The sequence below is a fragment of the Nilaparvata lugens genome, chromosome X (genome assembly GCF_014356525.2).
Source record: "Nilaparvata lugens isolate BPH chromosome X, ASM1435652v1, whole genome shotgun sequence".
Lineage (NCBI taxonomy): Eukaryota > Metazoa > Arthropoda > Insecta > Hemiptera > Delphacidae > Nilaparvata > Nilaparvata lugens.
The window spans coordinates 1,131,521-1,153,302 of NC_052518.1; the positions used below are offsets into that span (position 1 = coordinate 1,131,521).

Genomic DNA, 21,782 nt, shown 5'->3' on the forward strand with positions numbered 1-21,782 from the left:
AGTTATCAACGCCATTAACAATTATACTTGAATGTTCTAACAAATCACAGCTTATTACTTTGCTATGTGTGTCACTTTACTAATCACTCAAGGTACAGTGTATGCGCATGATCAAATATAATTATTTCAAACAAAAGCGAACCTGCAAGAAATAGAAAACTACAATGAAATTTAATTAATTCGAAAAAGTTTAATCATTCCATGTGGTTTTCAGGGTAATAATCAGAAATACTGTAGCTTCATGAATTCTAGAGAATATTCAAAAAATCAAAACTTATTCACAAATCCAATACATTACAATGAGAAAAATACTGAATTTGTTTTATAACTATTGAAATACAATTCTCAATGTAGATGTTAAAATCTATGATTTTCATTATAAGGGTTTAATAAGTTAGTGATACAACCAAATTTCTTCAAATAAAGAATGTAAGTACGGTACATATGAAATCAGGGAATTTAGATTTTTAACTGAGGGATAGAGGGTTAGAAAGTAAGCAATAACAAAGCATGAATGTGTAGACATAATGCACCACTTTAATGTTTGTAAAATTTAGGATGAAGAAAGTAGAAAATTTAGAAAGTAGGCTATACTATACCAAAGCATGAAGGTATAGACAGACAGACAGACATCATGCACTTTTAACATGTTTGTAAAATTCAGGAGGAACTATCTTCCTCCTTAGAAAGAGGTTGCCTATTTTCTTAATAGAATTACAGTGAGTCAAAGTTCATGATAGGCCTACATTCTTACAAGATTCGACACATACAAAGCCCTGTATACGAAAGGTTGACTAGCGCTTGTTAAGTTGAAAATTCAGTCGACGGCAAACAGATTTTAGTACTCTTATTGTTTCACATTCATTCCATCTAGATTTGTGCTCATCTACAATCAGCTTCGCATGTATAAAGTGTAAATAGTGTAGACTTGTTAAGTTGAGAATTCAGTTGAAAGCAAATGGATGTTCACTACGTTTATTTGGTGACATTCGTTTCAACTAGAATTCAGTTCATCTGCAATCGTCTTTGCATGCAAAAGTGTGATTTGTGTGTACTTGTTAAGTTGAAAATTCGGTTGAAGGCAAATGGATTCTCAGTGACGTTTACTGGGTGACACTCGTTTCAACTAGATTTCAGTTGAATCCACAATTGGCTTCGCATGCAAAAAGTGTAAATATTGTGCCGACTTGTTAAGTTGAGAATTCTGTTGAAAGCAGATGGTTCAGTACGTTGAGTTGAGAATTCAGTTGAAGGCAAATGAATGTTCGTTACGTTTATTGGATGACATTCGTTTCATCGATATTTCAGTTCATCTATGTTCAGCTTCGCATGCTAAATGTGTAGTCGTTGAGTTGAGAAATCAGCTGAAAGCACGTGTTTCGGGAACGTTTATTGGTTGAGATTCGTTTCATCTAGATTTCAGTTCATTCTACAATCAGCGATATTTTTAAAGTTAGGATGGCTAGGAAATGTTCATCAAATGGAAGCAGGCGAACTACCATTGAGGAGAAAGCTGGACAACAACAACAGGAGGAGGAGAAGGAGGAGGAGGAAACGAAATCACTGGATGTATAGTGTGTTGTAATAGTGATGTCTCACTTGCAAGTCCTTCAACACAAGACAGAGTCCCAAAGCCACCCACCCCGGGGCAGTTTTGCTGAGCAAATGAGAAAGAATTGAATTTAATTGCCTTTATTGGAAGGCAGAGAGAAATATTCAGATGTTTGATCTCCGTTTCCGTTGTTGTCTTTTATTTTATGAAATTATCAGACCATTTAGATTAATACTAACATATTGCCGGTTTTAAAGCAAAAACCTAACCTCAAAATGTTAGCATTATACAGAGTGAGTCATAAACAGGATGTTCTGAAAAAAGGTGCCCATAAGCCAGGGGGTGATTCCTCACATCAAAAGAAGAAAAAAAGTTCTAATTAACATACAGGGTCTGTATAATAAGTAACCGGACTGACCTCAGGAAATTTTTTATTGGCAAAATATGTACAATTTTTCATTAGATATCTTCAGAGTAGTCCCTATTGGAGTCGATAACACGCTGATACCGGATTTTCAAATCCCTGAACGCTCCCTGGAAGTCGGCAACCTCTATGCTGTCTAGAGCCCTCGTCGTAGCTCATTGAACGTTTTCCAGAGTCCCGAACCGCGTCCCCTTAAGTTGTCTCTTGATCTTGGGGAACAATAAGAAGTCCGATGGTGCCAGATCCGGGCTGTAAGGAGGATGTGGCAACGTTACCGTCGACTATTTGGCCAACTCCTCGGTGTGCGACGGAGAATTGTCGTGATGGAGGATCCACGAATCGGCAATCCCCGGACGGAGTCGATGAACCCGGGCGGTTAGTCGACGGAGCACTTCTCTGTAGTACTGGCCGTTTACAAAGAGTTTGTGCCACCCGGCCAAACTGTAAACGAGTGCTACAGAGAGGTGCTCCGTCGACTAACCGCCCGGGTTCATCGAGTCCGTCCGGGGATTGCCGATTCGTGGATCCTCCATCACGAAAATGCTCCGTCGCACACCTGCCTGCTCGTCACTGAGCAGTTGGCCAAATAGTCGACTGTAACGTTGCCACATCCTCCTTACAGTCCGGATATGGCACCACCGGACTTCTTTTTGTTCCCCAAGATCAACAGACAACTTAAGGGGACGCGGTTCGGGACTCAGGAAAACGTTCAACGTGCTACGACGAGGGCTCTAGACAGCATAGAGGTTGTCGACTTCCAGGGAGCGTTCAGGGATTTGAAAATCCGGTATCAGCGTGTTATCGACTGCAATAGGGACTACTTTGAAGATATCTATTGAAAAATTGTACATATTTTGCCAATAAAAAATTTCCTGAGGTCAGTCCGTTTACTTATTATACAGACCCTGTAGGTCCGAAAATGCTTGGTTACCAAGTTACACAGAGTGGAAGATTTCTGTTCCCCTGCCGAAACGAAGCCCTACGGATATTTGTTGGCTGTTAATTAAGATGTACAATTTAGCGTACTTTATGTAAAATGAACTGAAAAATTGAATAAAACCGTTTTCAGCCCTGTAGCTACAGTAATTTTTAAGATATGTGACGTATTTCAAGAAATACGCGAAAACTTGGTCCCGAAAAAAGTTCCTTAAAGGTTTGAAGCAGGTCGAATACACTGCCTTTTGACATACAACTGAATTTCAACCCCTCATAAGGGGGTGACTTAGGGGTTGTAACTAGAATATTTTAAATGTAAATACCCATTGTGTGGTACATAATTTTAAATGCCTTTTTAAAACAAGAAAGATGGCATCAATGAAAATTTTCTATGATACTTGTATCAAAAATGGCGGCTGATTGAAGTTTTAGTTTTTAAAGAAATGGGGGGGTTGTAACTCAAATATTTTTGATGTAAACACCCATTGTTTGTTACATCATTTCAAAGGCCTCTTCAAAACAAGAAAGATGACTTCAATAAAAAATGTTCTATGATACTTGTATCCAAAATGGCAGCTGATTGAATTTTCAGTTTTTAAAGAAATGATTGGTTACAAGCCATTTTGGATACAAGTATCATAGAACATTTTTATTGATGTCATCTTCCTTGTTTTGAAGAGGCCTTATGATGTACCACACAATGAGTGTTACATTAAAAATATTTGAGTTACAACCCCTCATTTCTTTAAAAACTAAAACTTTAATCAGCGACCGTTCTTGATACAAGTATCATAGAAAATTTTCATTGATGCCATCTTTCTTGTTTCAAAAAAGCCTTTAAAATTATGTACCACACAATGGGTGTTTATATTTAAAATATTCGAGTTACAACCCCTAAGTCACCCCCTTATGAGGAGTGAAATTCAGTTGTATGTCAAAAGGTAGAGCATTCGACCAGTAACTTATCCTGAAAGTTACAGTATTATATCTACAACAGTCTCCAACTTATTGAGGGGTTCCCATACATATGACTCACTCTGTATAACCTACCCTTTGAAACATAATATTATAGAAAATTCTAGGTTCTGCTCATAGGGTAGAGGAACGGAGAACCTCCCCTTTGATTCAATTCAAGTGTTCTTAGTTTATTTACATGGTTGGATTCGATGAACATTGGATTATTTTGAAATCCAATATTAAAAATGAGAGTGGTTATGTCGGCTATGTGACACTTCCTAGGGGACTCACACACAATTCAAGTCATACGCTAATAATAATATAATTTTAAATTCTAAACAAAGATCTGAATTCATATCAATTAGATCTAATTAGGATCATGTTCTATAGAATCGTTTGACAAACCCACATAGGCCCAAGTTACCTTTACCTCTTCAAAAGTAGGTTAAGGCTGCAAAGGCTAAAAATAAACTTTCTACTGGTGATATTTTTCAAAGTTTTTCGATCTGTATATCATCAAGCTATCAAAATAAAAAAGTTTTCTCAGGAAAACATTCTTCCCCAATCATTACTTTTTGAAATAGGAGCGTCTAAAGTTTGAATTTTTGGGACAGAACATTTCAAATTCGGTAAGAGATTAATCCATGAGATTCAGAGAGTTAATTCTTCGCCGTATTGTTGATTGAATAAAACAAAAATTATCTGAAAATATCAATTTTTGAGAAAGTTGCTCAATTTTCTTTAAATAATACTGGTAAATTGAATAACTTTCTCAGAAATTGATATTTTCTAAAGATTTTTGTTTTATTCAATCAACAATACCATTTTATCCTCATGGATTTATCTCTTACCGAATTTGAAATGTTCTGTTCCAAAAATTTTAACTTTAGGCGCTCATATCTCAATGATCGGAAAAATAATGTTTCCTGAGAAAACTTGGAAAAATATCACCAGTAGAAATTTTATTTTTAGCCTTTGCACAGCCTTAATGGCTGGTAATTAATTCACCTAATTAGCATAATTAGGTAGCATAATTAATGTACCGTATTTATTCATTAGTGGAAAAGTAATTCGGTGACAAAGTAATTCAGTAGTAGCATAATTAATCTACCGTATTTATTCATTAGTGGATAAATAATTTGGTGCTCATAAAATGCAGTAGTAGAAACACAATAAAAAGTACCAAGTACCATTTTATTTCTAGCAGGTGACCCTTGGGGGGGCTCCGCAAGAGCCTGTGCAAAGGCTAAAAATAAACTTTCTACTTGTGATATTTTTCCAAGTTTTTCGATTTGTATATCATCAAGCTATCAGAATGGAAATGTTTTCTCAGGAAAACATTTTTTTCGTTCATTACTTTTTGTGATATGAGCGCCTGAAGTTTGAATTTTTGGGACAGAACATTTCAAATTCGGTAAGTTATAAATCCATGAGATTTAGAGGATGGTATTGTTGATCTAGTAAAACAAAAATTTTCTGAAAATATCAATTTTTGAAAAAGTTATTCAATTTACCAAAAATAACTCAACTAAAAGTTATTTTTAGTAAAAATAATAACTTTCTCAGAGATTGATATTTTCAAAAGATTTTTGTTTTATTAAATCAACAATACCATTTTATCCTCTTAATCTCATGGATTTATCTCTTACCGAATTTGAAATGTTCTGTTCCAAAAATTTTAACTTCAGGCGCTCATATCTCAATGATCGGAAAAATAATGTTTCCTGAGAAAACTTAGAAAAATATCACCAGTAGAAATTTTATTTTTAGCCTTTGTACAGCCTTAAAGGCTGGTAATTAATTCACCTAATTAGCATAATTAGGTAGCATAATTAATCTACCGTATTTATTCATTAGTGGAAAAGTAATTCGGTGACAAAGTAATTCAGTAGTAGCATAATTAATCTACCGTATTTATTCATTAGTGGATAAATAATTTGGTGCTCATAAAATGCAGTAGTAGAAACACAATAAAAAGTACCAAGTACCATTTTATTTCTAGCAGGTGACCCTTGGGGGGGCTCCGCAAGAGCCTGTGCAAAGGCTAAAAATAAACTTTCTACTTGTGATATTTTTCCAAGTTTTTCGATTTGTATATCATCAAGCTATCAAAATGGAAATGTTTTCTCAGGAAAACATTTTTTTCGTTCATTACTTTTTGTGATATGAGCGCCTGAAGTTTGAATTTTTGGGACAGAACATTTCAAATTCGGTAAGTTATAAATCCATGAGATTTAGAGGATGGTATTGTTGATCTAGTAAAACAAAAATTTTCTGAAAATATCAATTTTTGAAAAAGTTATTCAATTTACCAAAAATAACTCAACTAAAAGTTATTTTTAGTAAAAATAATAACTTTCTCAGAGATTGATATTTTCAAAAGATTTTTGTTTTATTAAATCAACAATACCATTTTATCCTCTTAATCTCATGGATTTATCTCTTACCGAATTTGAAATGTTCTGTTCCAAAAATTTTAACTTTAGGCGCTCATATCTCAATGATCGGAAAAATAATGTTTCCTGAGAAAACATGGAAAAACCGTATTTATTCATTAGTGGATAAATAATTCGGTGGTCAAAAAATGCAGTTGTAGAAACACAATAAAAAGTACCAAGTACCATTTCATTTCTAGCAGGTACCCTTGGGGGCTCCGCAAGAGGCTGTTTAAGGCGCAAATAGGTTCAATTTAGCTTTATAGTTCCATGCTGATACTAACAGTTTTATCAACTTGTAATAGAAATAGAGACTTTTTCAGAAATGTAGGCTTTGATCAACCAGAACTTAACATGATGCAACAGCCATAGCAACCGTTATGAATTCAGTTTGTTGATTCCTCATTTTCAACCATTTTCTCATGATGGTTGAAAATGAGGAATCAACAAACTGAATTCATAACGGTTGCTATGGCTGTTGCATCGCCACACAACTGTAAAAATAAGTAATGTTTAATAATTTACATCAGAAAAACTATTTGAATGGGCTCTCTTTATCTTGCGTAAACTTTGTATCACAAATTGAATAATTCTGCTTTAATTATTTGGATAAATTGATTGTTAAAATGAAAATAGGCCTATAACCATCCTCGGTAAAGAATCTCTATGCAAAATTTCTAGTTAATCAGTTCAGTAGTTGAGACGTGTGATGATGCGTCAAACATGTATATCGTATACCGTACATGAATAATCCAATTCCTTTCTTTATATACAGGGTCTGTATAATAAGTAACCGGACTGACCTCAGGAAATTTTTTATGGGTAAAATATGTACAATTTTTCATTAGATATCTTCAAAGGAGTCCGTATTGGAGTCGATAACACGCTGATACGCTGATTTTCAAATCCCTGAACGCTCCCTGGAAGTCGGCAACCTCTATGCTGTCTAGAGCCCTCGTCGTAGCACATTGAACGTTTTCCAGAGTCCCGAACCGCGTCCCCTTAAGTTGTCTCTTGATCTTGGGGAACAAAAAGAAGTCCGGTGGTGCCATATCCGGGCTGTAAGGAGGATGTGGCAACGTTACCCTCGACTGTTTGGATAACTGCTCGGTGACGAGCAGGCAGGTGTGCGACGGAGCATTGTCGTGATGGAGGACCCACGAATCGGCAATCCCCGGACGGACTCGATGAACTCGGGCGGTTAGTCGACGTAGCACTTCTCTGTAGTACTGGCCAAACTATAATCGACCAGTACTACAGAGAGGTGCTCCGTCGACTAACCGCCCGGGTTCATCGAGTCCGTCCGGGGATTGCCGATTCGTGGATCCTCCATCACGACAATGCTCCGTCGCACACCTGCCTACTCGTCACCGAGCAGTTATCCAAACAGTCGAGGGTAACGTTGCCACATCCTCCTTACAGCCCGGATATGGCACCACCGGACTTCTTTTTGTTCCCCAAGATCAAGAGACAACTTAAGGGGACGCGGTTCGGGACTCTGGAAAACGTTCAATGAACTACGTCGAGGGCTCTAGACAGCATAGAGGTTGCCGACTTCCAGCGAGCGTTCAGGGATTTGAAAATCCGGTATCAGCGTGTTATCGACTCCAATAGGGACTACTTTGAAGATATCTAATGAAAAATTGTTCATATTTTGCACATAAAAACTTTCCTGGGGTCAGTCCGGTTACTTATTATACAGACTATGTGTGCCGTAGTATAGATATAGAAGAAGAGGGTAGGCGACTAGGTGCCACCCCGAATACTTGTCCCCTTTTAAACCCGGTTTTTAGGGGACAAGTAGACGTGAGCCATACCCGTCTACTTGTCTCCTTTCTGAGGAGGTGACAACTAGTCGGGGGGGACACCCTGTCACGAGGTGTCAAGTTGTCGTTTACGGTCAGGACTAGTTGGCACCTCCGGTCCAGTAGGTGTCAAGTTGTCGGGGTGACAACTTAACGGCAATGGTATATTTTTACGAGGGTACAAGTAGTCGCCTATGACCAGGTGTCAATTAGTCGGGGTGACAACTAGACGGCTACCCGAAGAAGAACATATAGATAGAAGAAAGTAGATAAAAGTGTTGAATACACTATTACATCCTTGACCACTCTCAAGCAAAGTATAACAAACTGGAAGCTTGACGAACTGGAAATAGACGTATAACCATCCTCGGTAAATTAAGAATTTTCATTCAAAATTGAAGTTTATCAGCTCAGCAGTTCAGCTAGATAAAATAGAAGATTAAAGCTTTGAATAGGCCTACACTACCTATCTATTTTATCTATGACCACTCTCAAGCAAAGTATAACAAACTGGAATCTTGAAGAATTTAAATAGGCCTATACTACCTATCTATTTTATCTATGACCACTCTCAAGCAAAGTATAACAAACTGGAATCTTGAAGAATTTAAATAGGCCTATACCGGTAACCATTCTCATTGAATTAAAAATCTACGAAGTTTCAAGATCACAGTAGTTCAGACGTGATGATGCGTCATTCGTGGATTTCCCATCCCTTACACGTGTAAGCCAATTTCTTGATTAGATGATGGGTAACCCTTTTAAAATGAAAGGTACTTGGTAATTTTTTGTTTCAATAATCAGTAGGTAACCCTAAAAATAAAAGTAGGTTTATCTGAGTCTTGGAAGCGTCACACTTCATTATTTATTTCTTTATCCGCTAGCCTAGACTCTTCTCGTGATTCGCCAACCATTCCTTTTATCGACTACAGTATATTACTGTCATTTTATTTGTAAACAATTCATAAACTTATGAAATATAATTTCAAAATCAGGCATAAGTAGGTAGAAATTACGTAAATGTTTCGTTTCGAAAGGAATAGTGAATTTGAAAATGCCTCAATCGGAACCACGTTTAGGCCTAGTTCATAAAGCATCATGAATCTGGAGTTGCTACATCGGAATAACGTATAAATTGAAAATAGAATGGCATATCCTGTGTTATTTAGTAATAAAATATGAAAATAGATTACGAACGTTCGAAACTCAAAACCAGCATACGCTCGCTGTATAGTGGCTCGGCCTACCGGTAATTTCAAATTTCGTGGTAAAAAATATCGATATTTCTGGAATTATTGATCTTCGGTCCGATATAATCTTATCGATTTATTATAAGATTAGGTTATGAAGATTGGTGAATTATTACGTCACTTCATGGAAGTATTTTGAAGTTTTACATATTTTTAGTGCATTAAATGGGATAGTTTATTATCTAAACTCTCAAAACTACTATTAATGTTGGTACATGATTAATCGATATAATTTATAAACAGATGATATAACCTATAGTGAGGTCCACGTTATAATGACAGTATTTGATCAACTTTGGTTTTGCTACCCTTGTCTATCATTCGACAAAGCCGGTTGTACTATCCTTTTCTAGATACACAACGATGTCAATTATGTTTTTGACAGTGTAGAAATATAATTAATTATTGCAGAGAATCGGCATCGCTATTCTTCTATCTTTATCCACTGCCATTATAACGTGGACCTCACTATAAAAATATTCACACCTAAAGTACACTTTACGAACAACTGAAAAACCTACATCTTCCAATCAAGCAATTTCAGTTTTTAAAAAAAGTTGTGCATCTAGGCAGGATGTTGATTAAAGATGATGTTAAGCATGGATTAAACTAGAATCTTGAAGGTGCAAAATGAGATAGAAACAGTTGTCAGTCGATGTAGAATGTATAAAAACAACTTGGAAAGTAAGAAAACTCTGAGAATTATTGGATTTTCCAATTTATAATAATTTCAATTTTAATTTTAACTTCAATTTCTCGATAATACTATCACTATTATTTTTTTTTATTAAAATTTAATTTTTCAATAAATATATACTTTAGAGGTTATGAAAACTTGACTTCAAAAGTTTGTAATCTCGCCTCCGTGCCGGTTGCATGTGGTGCGTCGGTTAAATTTAATCGTGAACTACGCCGTCTTTTCAAAAAAGCCTTCTCTGATTGGTTTAGGTGAAATTAATAACGTTTAAAATTCAAACGGCTTCTGTGTACCCATGCGGAAACGGAAACGGTTTGTAACTTTCGATCCACTATTATGTAATCTGTGCTCCTATTGGTCCATTCTTCGTATCTTAGGCCAATGGGATGATGCGTAACTTTGAAGGTAACTGTTGAACCCTTGAAAGCCTCAAAGCCAGCTAAACGGCCAGCCATAGCGTGTTAGCGTCCTGACTCCTGAACAGCCAGCCATAGCGTCTTTAATCCGCGTCTTTCGTCTTGGTTAGTTCATCTACTACATTGGACAGTTCTTGGAGTGTTGGAGTCCAAAATGCCTGATCATAATTGTACCTTCATGAGGAATACCAGTTTCCGTTTTCATTATTGTACATGCCGTACTTGTTCAATTAAGATTTCAATTGCATCTACGATTCCATTATCGCTTCGACTTCGCATGAACACTCCTTACTGTCCATCCCTTCATATACGGTCAGGAGAGGTTTCTCGTGGTGGTAAGCTATTTGCTAACATAATTCATTTGCCTAAAATGTTTATAAAGTGTGTTTTACTTCCCTTGCCATAGGAAAGTATTGCTTTTCAACAAATTGGTACCCCAATTACATATTTTCCATACGTTCCAAGGTCCCTTGAGTCCAAAAACATGATGTTTGGATGTTAGTTTGTGTGTGTATGTACCGTATGTCTGTGAACACAATAATTCCATTCCTAATTAACGGATTGACTTGAAATTTTAAACATTCTTATACCATGAGGATCCGGCAATAAAATGCCATACAAAATGACGGAAAATCACTAAAAACCCATGTTTTTCACGGTTTTCTCGAAAACGTCTAATTTTTTTCAAATTCATACCCTGGATAGCTAGCTATTTATAAGCCCTATCTACTGACATTAGTCTCATTTCCGAAGAAATTGCTAGAGCTGCGCAAAATGGATTTTGTTGAATTTCTATCATGAATTTCTCAAAAATGACTTGACCGAATTTTTTCAAATTTACAACCTGGATAGTCATAAGCTAGGTATATCAACTGGCATGAGTCTCCTTCCTGGGAGACCAGCAGGGGTCCCTGAAATAATTAAATTTGTAACTTCCTTCCTATGCATGGCATAAAAAGCTGTTTTGGAGCAGTTTTCAAAAGGATACTCTGCTTTTGCAATTTCAGTCTGACACTTGAGGGTGTGATCACATTGAATGCATATATGTACAAGTGCAAGTGGAATCATGCATGAGCCGAAAAACAAGATCTGGAAAGTGCCATTGTGACTTGCACGTAGCTGCTCACACTGAACGCAACTATAGTGAGGTCCACGTTATAATGGCAGTGGATAAAGACAAGAATAGCGATGCCGATTGTCTGCATTAATTAATTATATTTCTACACTGTCAAAAACATAATTGGCATCGTTGTGGACCTAAAAAAGGATAGTACCACCCGCTATGTCGAATGATAGACAAGGATAGCAAAACCAAAGTTGATCAAATACTGTCATTATAACGTGGACCTTACTATAGTGCACGTTTTCAATGTGAGTGTTCCTATAGCTCTTCCCAGATTTTGTTTCTCATCTGGTCATGCATAACCAAGCGTACACTTGCACATATCCGCATCCAATCTGATCATACCCTTAGCTCTAAACTGATTCGTGCAGCTTTCTATGAAACTGTTTCATGAAATTGAAAGATTGAAAAAATGTTGAAGTGACACATAACCTAGCTACTGTTAGGACTGTTGTAAAGATTAGAATTGGAACCGTTTTGGGCGTAAGCCTATGGTACTTTTCTGTAAGTTGTGTGATTCTGAATGATTAAATAAATTGTAATTTTAAACTGCAATTTTTACTGTTTTCAGTACCAATGACTATGCCTCACCGACCTGACATAGCCTCGCAGATGCAAGTGGCTGCGGCCACAGGGCAGCCCCTGTTGGCTCCGGCTCCCATGCACACTCACGCCCAGTTCACCATGCCTTACTCACCGCAAGGCCATATTACTCCGCAGCCCTACCAACAGGTACATTGAATGATTCCATCCTTAAATTAAATGTTATCTCGCCTTATTTTAATGATTGAAATACTTTACTTTATTTATTCGGCATATGAAACTGCATCAAATGCAATTCTACTAAATTAGCATTCTCCATCCTTCAATGAAATTCATTTCGCTATATATAACTGGACACTTGACTTCACTTATTCGTCATATGGAACTGCATCATCAATGAAGCAGTCAAAGTGTAATCTATAGCCTACTCTGTGTATCTTTAATCAATAAACGAATGCATTAATATTGGGATTTCCATTCCTTGTATACTTTCACAAAGCAGATTTTCAATAAAATTTCTTGAATAGGAATTGATATTGTGGAATTTTTCCATAATTACAGTTTTATTTTTGTCACATCCACATTTATTAGACTTGTACACAGGACTGCAGTTTCGTGTTGAAACCAACGCTGGACTTGAGCTGAAGATGTGTTGGTTTCAACACTAAACTGCACTCAAATCTAGCAAAAGGGGAAGTGACAAAAATAAAACGGTTTTTTCAATCGCAGATTTTTAGATTTGGAATCAAACAGAAGAAATATTTCACATTCTTGTCTCTAAAATTTATAGGAAATGATAGTAGGATGCAGATGAAGAGAAAACTCTAATATTATTAGATTTTTTCATTTTATACTTTTATTATATTGTATATTACATTTGAGGTTATGAAAACTTTAATTCGAGTAAACTTTTCAAAATCCCCCATTGAATTCAAACTTTGAATTCGAGGAAACGTGACTAATGTAAACGCCCCTTTAGGAATTGTACATTTACTAATGAATGTAGTTTTCATTTTGTAATTAAATTGTGCTTATTTAGTTGAATGATTGTAAATTGTTTTGTATTAGATGGTGCGGATGGTAGCTCAGCAGGGCAGTGGTGCAATGGTGCCCCTCGTGTCCACTGCAATTAACTACCACCACGACTCTGGCACTGGAGGCGGACCAGGTCCGGGCCCACAAATGCAGTTCTTAGGTATCACATCCTATAAATTTACTTTAGAATAGTACATTTTCAATTATTTCTAGTAGATTTTGTGGTATTTCTCCATAGAACTATGTTTTTCAATTTTTCCTTGGTTCAAAGTTGAAATTTTGAAACCTCTTTTATAGTGTCACTCTGATTAAATGTGTGGTCCCTTAAGGCTCACGAATCAAGTCGAGAAGAGACTGCGACTCTTCTCGACGCAGACACTCAGACCAGTCGATTCTAGTCTCCGCGACCTCACGAGTGTGAGACTGAGTCGAGTGTCGACTCGTCATGCTGGTCGACCCTCGACTTGAGTTGCGTATTACCGTGCATTTTTAATGAAAGTGGGGTTATGTTTCATGAAAGTGATGTTTTATCATTTCAGATAAGACAATAATGAGAATTAGATAAGACAATATATTCATAATAATTATAAAATTTGTTACATGCAAATTAGTGATCTTATATTTTTAATAAAGTATGGTTAGAAAATGGAGTAGCATGGAACTGAAGTAGTGACAATGAGCAAGAAAGTCGTAAGGTCGAGAGACTGGAGTATATCCTCCACTGGAGTCGTACGATTTGAGTCGAGGTAGTGTGAGCCTAAATGAAGTTATAACAAAGTTCCACTGTATTATGATTGTTGTTATTGTTTTGCATGTATATTCATTTGTATTGTATATTGTTTGTGTAAATGATTGAATAAATTGGAAATTGAATTGATTAACATTTTGTGTGTGTTTTTGAACAGGGCCGCACGCGCACCACCCGCACCACGGTCACGGACATGGACATGGACACGGCCACGGTCATGGCCACGGACACGGTCACGGACACCCGCCGCCTGGCGCATCTCCCGGCCAAGCGGGCCAGTCGCAGTCTAGCGGTGGCGGATATCACTCTTTGGGCGGAGCTGGCGGATCTAACGGATCTACTAGCGGTAGCGGCAGCGGAAGCGGAAGCGGTAGCGGTGGAGGTGGCGGTAGCGGAAGCGGAAACTATCCGCCTCCGCCTCATCAGGGAGGTCCACCGCCGCATACTCCCCCAACCCACACCTTCCCCATGCTGTGTCCCATCTTGCCGGCTGCTCCGCCTCCACCCCCTCCGCCGCATCATATGATGGCCGCCGCTGCGGCAGCTGCCGCCGCTCAAGGCACCATGCAGGGCTACATTCATCACCACCATAATGGCCCAGGTACTTCTCAAATATAGTTCATTGTAGCATAGAGAAGATGAAGGTTAGTTTCCTAACCTAACCTAACGGTGGTTTTGGTAAGGTGCGGTAGGTAGGGTAGGTTAGGTATAGGCCGTTCATGTTCCAAATTCCAAGCCGTGTTAAATCAAACCGACTACTATCTATTATTGCTGTTTTGGCCGGGTGAGAGTGTAAGAACGACACACTATGGGAGACTACCAGCGACACATAGCTTCACCACTGGGCTTGAGTTAAGAGTGACATTTAAAACGCTCTATACCATGGGATATCTTCTTATACTCTCTTCTCTCCGTGTCATAATATTATTATTATAATAATTTATTTATTGCTGAAAAAAATATACAAAACAATACAGACAACTTTAACATAAACGCCATATACCATGGGGTATCTTCTTATGCAATTTTCTCTATGTCATAATATAATAATAGTGTTTTAGTTCTATAGTTAATTTTATTTTATTTTCTTGTAATAAGTGTTGATTTATTAACCTTGATTTGTTGCATTGTTAAATTCTGGCAATAAAGAAATTGAAATTGAAAATAATAAAATCTCCAAAAAAAATGATACAAACAATACAGATAACTTATGCAAATACAATAAACAATAGAATAGTAATTATACAATACGTGATAATGATGAATGCTACAATAACATAGAATAACTCATATTTTCTCATTTCTTTTTCATTGGTGTGATAACCAGATTTCTTATAAACTATTAGATACCCCTGTACTCCAATTTACCTTTCAACTATGAGTAATCATGATTCACATCTACATAGAATAGAATAGGTTTTATTTATTTGATGACGTCTTCAAATACATTTGCCACGTTGCACTAAAGCCGGATAAATTTTAATCGTGATTAATTTCACGATAACCTATAAGAGAAGCTTTTTTCTAAAAGAAGGCTTCTCTGATTGGTTCTCATGAAATTAATCACGATTAAAATTTAACCGGCTTATTGTAGATTATTAATTTAAAATATTGTTCATATAATCCGAGGTTTGTTCATATACTGACATGAGTGATCCAAATTTTTTACAAAACTTGTGAGTTTAACTCAATTGAGATTTACAAAATTTGCGATAAAACAATACCATGTAATAATATGACTATCAATACAGCGATTCAAATAGTTTATATGTTTTAAGGTTAAACAATAATCATTTCAGTTTCAGTTTAAAGTCTTCAGTTTCTTTGCAATACTGTGAATAGAATTATTCATCTATTTCGTTTACTTCAGTTTCTAATTTCCTAATGTAATTACAAAATGCTAGGATTATTGAGAATTGGAGTTCCAGAATTATTAAGAATTGAATTATTAAGCATTGAAGTTCCAGAATAATCATAATTGAATGAAGATTCTAAATAAGTTATTTATCACAAAATTGTTTATTTCTTAGTTTTAAATATGATATTTTGTGTTAATATTAACTGTATATTTTTGTTTGCATTTCAGTGGGAAGTCAGCAGCCTCACCATATTCAAGTTATCATTCCTCACAGTCAATGATTAGCAAGGAAAAAACCAGTTCGTTAGAAAAATGTTATCGGTTATTGTAATAATAGGTAGCAGTTTCCTGTTTTCGTCAGAGACCAAAACGGGTCACAAACGAATTGGGATAAATTATTCGACTAAAAAAAAAAACAAAACATAAACAATGCATCTTAAAATGGTTGGAATGGTTGCTAGGGGTGGTTACCGTGTTGTTATCGATTCTCAAATACCATTTTCTATCTTAAAATGAAGATGGAGTGTGTGTGAATTGACTTTGAAACAGAAAAGGAATGTGATCGAGTGTAATACATAATTGTCGTCGTGTTGTTGGAGATAGAAAATATTCTCCATCCGAATAGAATAGAATAGTTGTCGAGAGTTGGCTGAGCCTATGTTAAGAACTTGGTTGGGCTAACGATTTTCAGTTTTCGTTCGAACTTTGTTCAATAAATCTAGTTATAATGAGGTCTGTTTCCAGTTAGCTCATTTGATTAAACTGTCAAACGGAGTTTGAAATGTCTGAGTTTGCAAGGCAACTCAATAATTGATGGATCATAGAACTCTGGTTAAGTTGAATGTGATCCAATTCTTAACAGGCGTATTGTGATCAATTACTATGTTCAGTGTGATTAATTACTATGTTCTGTAAACTTGCGTTTAGTTTGAAGGATCAATTTGTTGATTGAATTGACTCTTTGTGTCATTAAATTAATTGAAATGAAATATTATGGAACAGACAAAGCCTATTATTTTTATAAAATCGATAACATTTCATTATGGTACAGAATTCCCATTTTATCTTAGAAACTTTCTGTAGTGATCTATTTTATTAATCTGTAAAATTTGCTGCCATTTCTATCCAAATAGTACTGATGATATATTTCCCATAAGATACACAATTATTCATTAAAATATGGACTATGTCATTCATTAATTTGATTTTTATGTCTTATTGTGTGAGCAATTCCCCATCTAAATATTCTTCATATTCCTTGTATTGTTTTCTTCATTGAGCTGTAAGAACTCGCCAACTTATAAAAGTTTCAATTTTTAATACTGGCTTATAGATTTGAGTCTTGAAACTCAAGTCTATAAGCCAGCTAGATTCGAGTCGTGAAAAATCTTAAATCACATTATTTACAAATTATTTCCAAACTTGTAACCTGAACTAGAAGTGGCAAACTTACTAAAATGAATTAGAATGCTCTTTCAAAATGTAAAGGCCATTTCCAAAATTGTAACCAGTGACAAAGCTACTGAAATGTCAATGATATAGTATATTGAATGCTTGTACAGTATAATAATGTAAAACCTGGATACAAATGTATTTGTTTTGAGGTGGCAGCAAATTTAATAGTTATATATTTGCTATTATTAGCAGTAGTCGTAAGCAAGTTCCGCATTCTATAAAATGTAAACAATTATCACATTTCCGTAACTTCGTGAATTTCTTTGCTAGAAATGAAAACCGAAATGAACTTGCATTGACTTTAGTGTTTATAAAATATTTGTTACGTGTATAAATTGTGTTAAAGTTGTCGAACAACTCAGTATACAGATACTGTATTTCGTTTTTCCAAAGAATATCAAGGAGCAGGGATGTTATAAATCAACATTTAATGGCAAATAATCGGAAAATTGTTCATTTTTCTTCTAGCTCCATTGTGGTTGAATAAGCCATTGGTTTGAACTGATGCCATTTTGTTTATTTCAATTATACACATTTTCAAATCCATTTTGGGCATCTGATTAAGAAATCTAAAAAAATATGTGTTATATAATCATTTTTGATGATAGAATCATTCTAAATTCTTGTCAATTATTTTGTGTTGGGGGAAATATAGATCATCATTACTTGATGTGTATTGTTAGTACTTTATTCTTGTTTATGTTATCTATTGATGTTTTCTGTTGAACGGGGAACATATACTATACATGCCATGTTAACAACATTGTTCCTATACCTTATTGTAAGAGAAGGCTGCAAGTCTTCTACTCGCTTATGAATAATTGTTCAGGCCATTTGAAGGATTGAATCCTGTTCAATGTAAACCATATACATGTTTGGTTTAGTTATGTACACAGAGTGTAGGAACGAATGAGCTGTTTATACCGGGTGATTATATGAAAAGACTTTACAACTTGAGAAGTTCATAAATATCTATCAAAATTATAATATATAAAAAGACTTTTGAAAAGTTCATAAATATCTATCAAAATTATAAATATTCATTAAAATCACTTGAAGAATTCAGAAAGTTTCGTTGTGTTTCAAAGTTTGATTTGTGTTGTAAAAATTATTAAATTTGTAACTCTTTGTGTTATTTTCATCCATTTGTATTATTTTCATGTATATATGTGCTACGGTAATGCGACTGGCTCGTAGTATTGACGTTTATATGTACACAATATATGTTTTGTCATGAACCTAATTGCCGTTTACATACGAAGTTGTAAAGTTTTTTATAATCACCATTTATTTAAAACTGTTATCTCGTTTTCACGTACAGTAAATATAGTTATCTATCCATTCCAAATCATGACTATATTCTTTATGATGTTATAAAAATATTGTGATTGAACTTTAAATCAATCAGCTATAAAAGCTTACACAAAATATTTATCCATTTGTGAAAACGTGTGACGGTATGCCTGCTACGCATAAAACATATAGCTCAAATCAGTATTTCCACTTCTTTGTTACTGGCGCCTGTTCATAGCTCTTTGAAATTAAAATTGAGTTTTCAAATTAAAATTTAAAATCATACTCTATTGCTGAATAACGTAACTATACTATCTACTAGACTATTACTATTTACTATAAATATTCATGATTATTAATTAGAAAGTGAATAAGTCAAAATATTATAAGTTATATATTCGTGCACAAATTTACAAAGGTCTGAAAATTTGAAAGGACTTAACAAGTCAAACAAACACCAAGCAGAAATAATTTTATAGTCACTTTTTCTTATGTGAATCTAAGTGCATTAAGAAATTCAAGTTATAGGTGAATTCAGTTTTGTAAAAAAATTCCTCTGTTCCAAACAATAAAATGTCTTGTGTTTCTATACAAAATAGAAACTAGTAATTACAAATTGACCTGTACATTATCTCCGTGTTTCTTAATCATATGTAGATTTGAGTATTTTGTAAAATCAAATAGCTATGAAACAGGTGTTATGTTTATTTATTGTTAAAATTTGTTGCTATGAACAAATTTTATTATATTTTCTTTGGGATTACCATTCTTTATTTTTCTATTACGTGTTTGTTGCTATGACATTGTTCATATTATATCATTTGAAACAGAATTACTTTTGTGACTACTATCCGATTGTTTAATTCGTATTCTGTTGAGAATTTATTTTTCTAAATAATTATTCCTTCATGGGAATTGATTCAGACTGATACAATGCTTTGTTATTTGTTTACACTTACATTTATTTTGAGGCAAGATCCTTCTAATAACAGGAATGTTTTGCATAGTGTAAATATTAATGAAGACAAGAGTAGTTTCCAGCTAATTCGTTCTTGCTCGTTACTTGAAATACGCAAGCGCGGAAATTGATTCTACAATTTGAGTCATCAACATAGCAGGATGTATCAGTTAGGGGAGTTCAAGAGAATTTTAGATTGTATATCGATTTAAAGTTGTGATCAGAAGGTAATCTTAAAATTATCCTCACTGTGTTTATGTTTTTTTTTCACTTGTGGCTTTATTTTCATTACGCCACAGTAGCATTCTATGTGGTGAACAAGTTACTTGAATGTAATGTATTGACAAATGACAATGAATGTGCATATATATATGCCATCAGCTTATTATATTGTTTATTTTCATAGCTGTCATTCTAAAACAATGATAGCTTGGTGGCTGACTCGTTTATCGCATGCTAATACTACTCAATATGAGATTAATCTTTACTCTAAAATATTTTGCCAGTTTACAACAAGAATAATCAATATTTTTCCGGTTTATTTTCGCTGATTTTGCCTGTTACAATATGTTTTCAGCATTCTGTTAATTCAAAAACCGATGAATGTTATAATTACTATCAATTTGAAAACAAAATATATAGTCAATATGTAATTAAAATATATTATTTGTTTGGATTAATAAATGATTATTTGTTGAAATCCATGTGCTGTTATTTGATATATATTGTGTTTACCTTTCTTTTGCTCTGAATGATTCTATCAGCTTGAGGTATTTTCACACCTAGCTACGTGTAGCTAGGAATACGTGTGACGTAGCCGTATACCTGGTATGAACGGGATAGGTTGATTAACATAGGATAAACGTCAGCTACGTCTTCCGAAGACGTATTTCTAGGTACATGTAGCTAGGTAAAATACCTTAATACCTGTTCGTTGATAATGATATGAGATGATCTAACAACCATGACTGTTCTAATAGCAGTTTATCAAAGGTTGAGCTGGATTCCCTCGCATCAGTGAGCGTGTTCGGTACAGTGAAAATATAGTTTTAATGAGTTTGAATAGGACTATTCATACTGGCTCGGCCGGACTGAGTGGGAATAGTTCCATTAGAACTTATTGGAATAATATTGTCACTACCGGACACGTTCACGGATACTGATATGTGGGAATCACTGAGTAAAGAACATCTCCTTAGTATTAGGAGTTGTTATCTCCTAAAAGTAGAATGTGATAGCATTAAAAAATAAATATATCACTTCTGTAACGACTATAGCCGCTCAGTAATAGCCGTAACGACTGTAAACTAAAGTTGTAACGACTAGAGCAGTTATTACCGCGCGGCTAGAGTCTTTACAGTCGTCGATTAGTAAGTAACTCCACTTCTAGGAGGATAGATACGCAAGACCTCTGATCGTGGATACCAAATCGCTCTCTATGTTTCCAGGCCTCAACTATAGAAAAGAAAATGTTTAATTGTAACCGAACCGATTCTGAGGTCTTGAGAAGCATTACCTTCGCCACAATATAATCATTATGGGCGTCTTTAGCTGCGTACAGACTTGAGCACCAAGAACACGCGCACTCCACTCTTCATCAGCTGATTATATCTGTATTTGTACAGATATAATAAGCGTAGCATCAGCTGATGAAAAGTGAAATGCGTTTGTTCGTGGCGCTTAAGTCTGTACGAACCTTTAGACGCGCTGATTTTTCTTTACGCGTCTTTAGAATGTATGACCTCATGATTCAATGATTTTATTTAAGTCAAAGTACATCAGTACATAAGCCAGGTCACATACAACATTCATTATAAATAAAATACAATATACAATGTCAGCTTTTAAAAAGTCCAGTGTCTAATTGTCTTTTTGTGATGACAATTTTCACTATGTCCAACGTATATTAATAATTAATATAATATTATGTCCACTTCTATTACCAATATAATATCATAATATATTATGTTTAATTTAATGAATGTTACAAAGTAATAAGGTATTAGCTATCAAATAGCATCAACAAACAAGTAAAGTACATCCCATAGAACAGCAAATTACATCCCTGAAGTCACTCCCCACTATGTTCAACAATGTAACCCTCACAGCCACTAATTTAAAAAACTCACTAATTTTATAAAGAGGGGTATCCAAGAGCCATTTTTTGACCGTGCTGGCAAATAAGCTACTTGGCAAGGACCGAACTCTCTCAGGTAGGTGGTTAAAGAATTTCACACCTGAAACAGGGAAACAAGATGAAATCTTGTGTAGTCTATTTCTATAGACATGCAGATTCG

General features: G+C 35.2%; 1 protein-coding gene across 2 annotated transcripts in view; it reads left to right on the forward strand.

Moving 5' to 3' along the window:
* LOC111045072 (ataxin-2-like protein) overlaps positions 1–20,185 on the forward strand; it is a 44,304-nt gene extending 24,119 nt beyond the window's left edge. For both annotated transcript variants that reach the window (XM_039442208.1, XM_039442209.1), the window contains exons 11-14: positions 12,167–12,327; positions 13,207–13,333; positions 14,079–14,522; positions 16,008–20,185. In XM_039442208.1, the coding sequence (XP_039298142.1) occupies positions 12,167–12,327; positions 13,207–13,333; positions 14,079–14,522; positions 16,008–16,060 (785 nt within the window). In that variant the 3' untranslated portion in view covers positions 16,061–20,185. The remainder of the gene's footprint in view (positions 1–12,166; positions 12,328–13,206; positions 13,334–14,078; positions 14,523–16,007) is intronic.
* Positions 20,186–21,782: the final 1,597 nt, after the last annotated feature.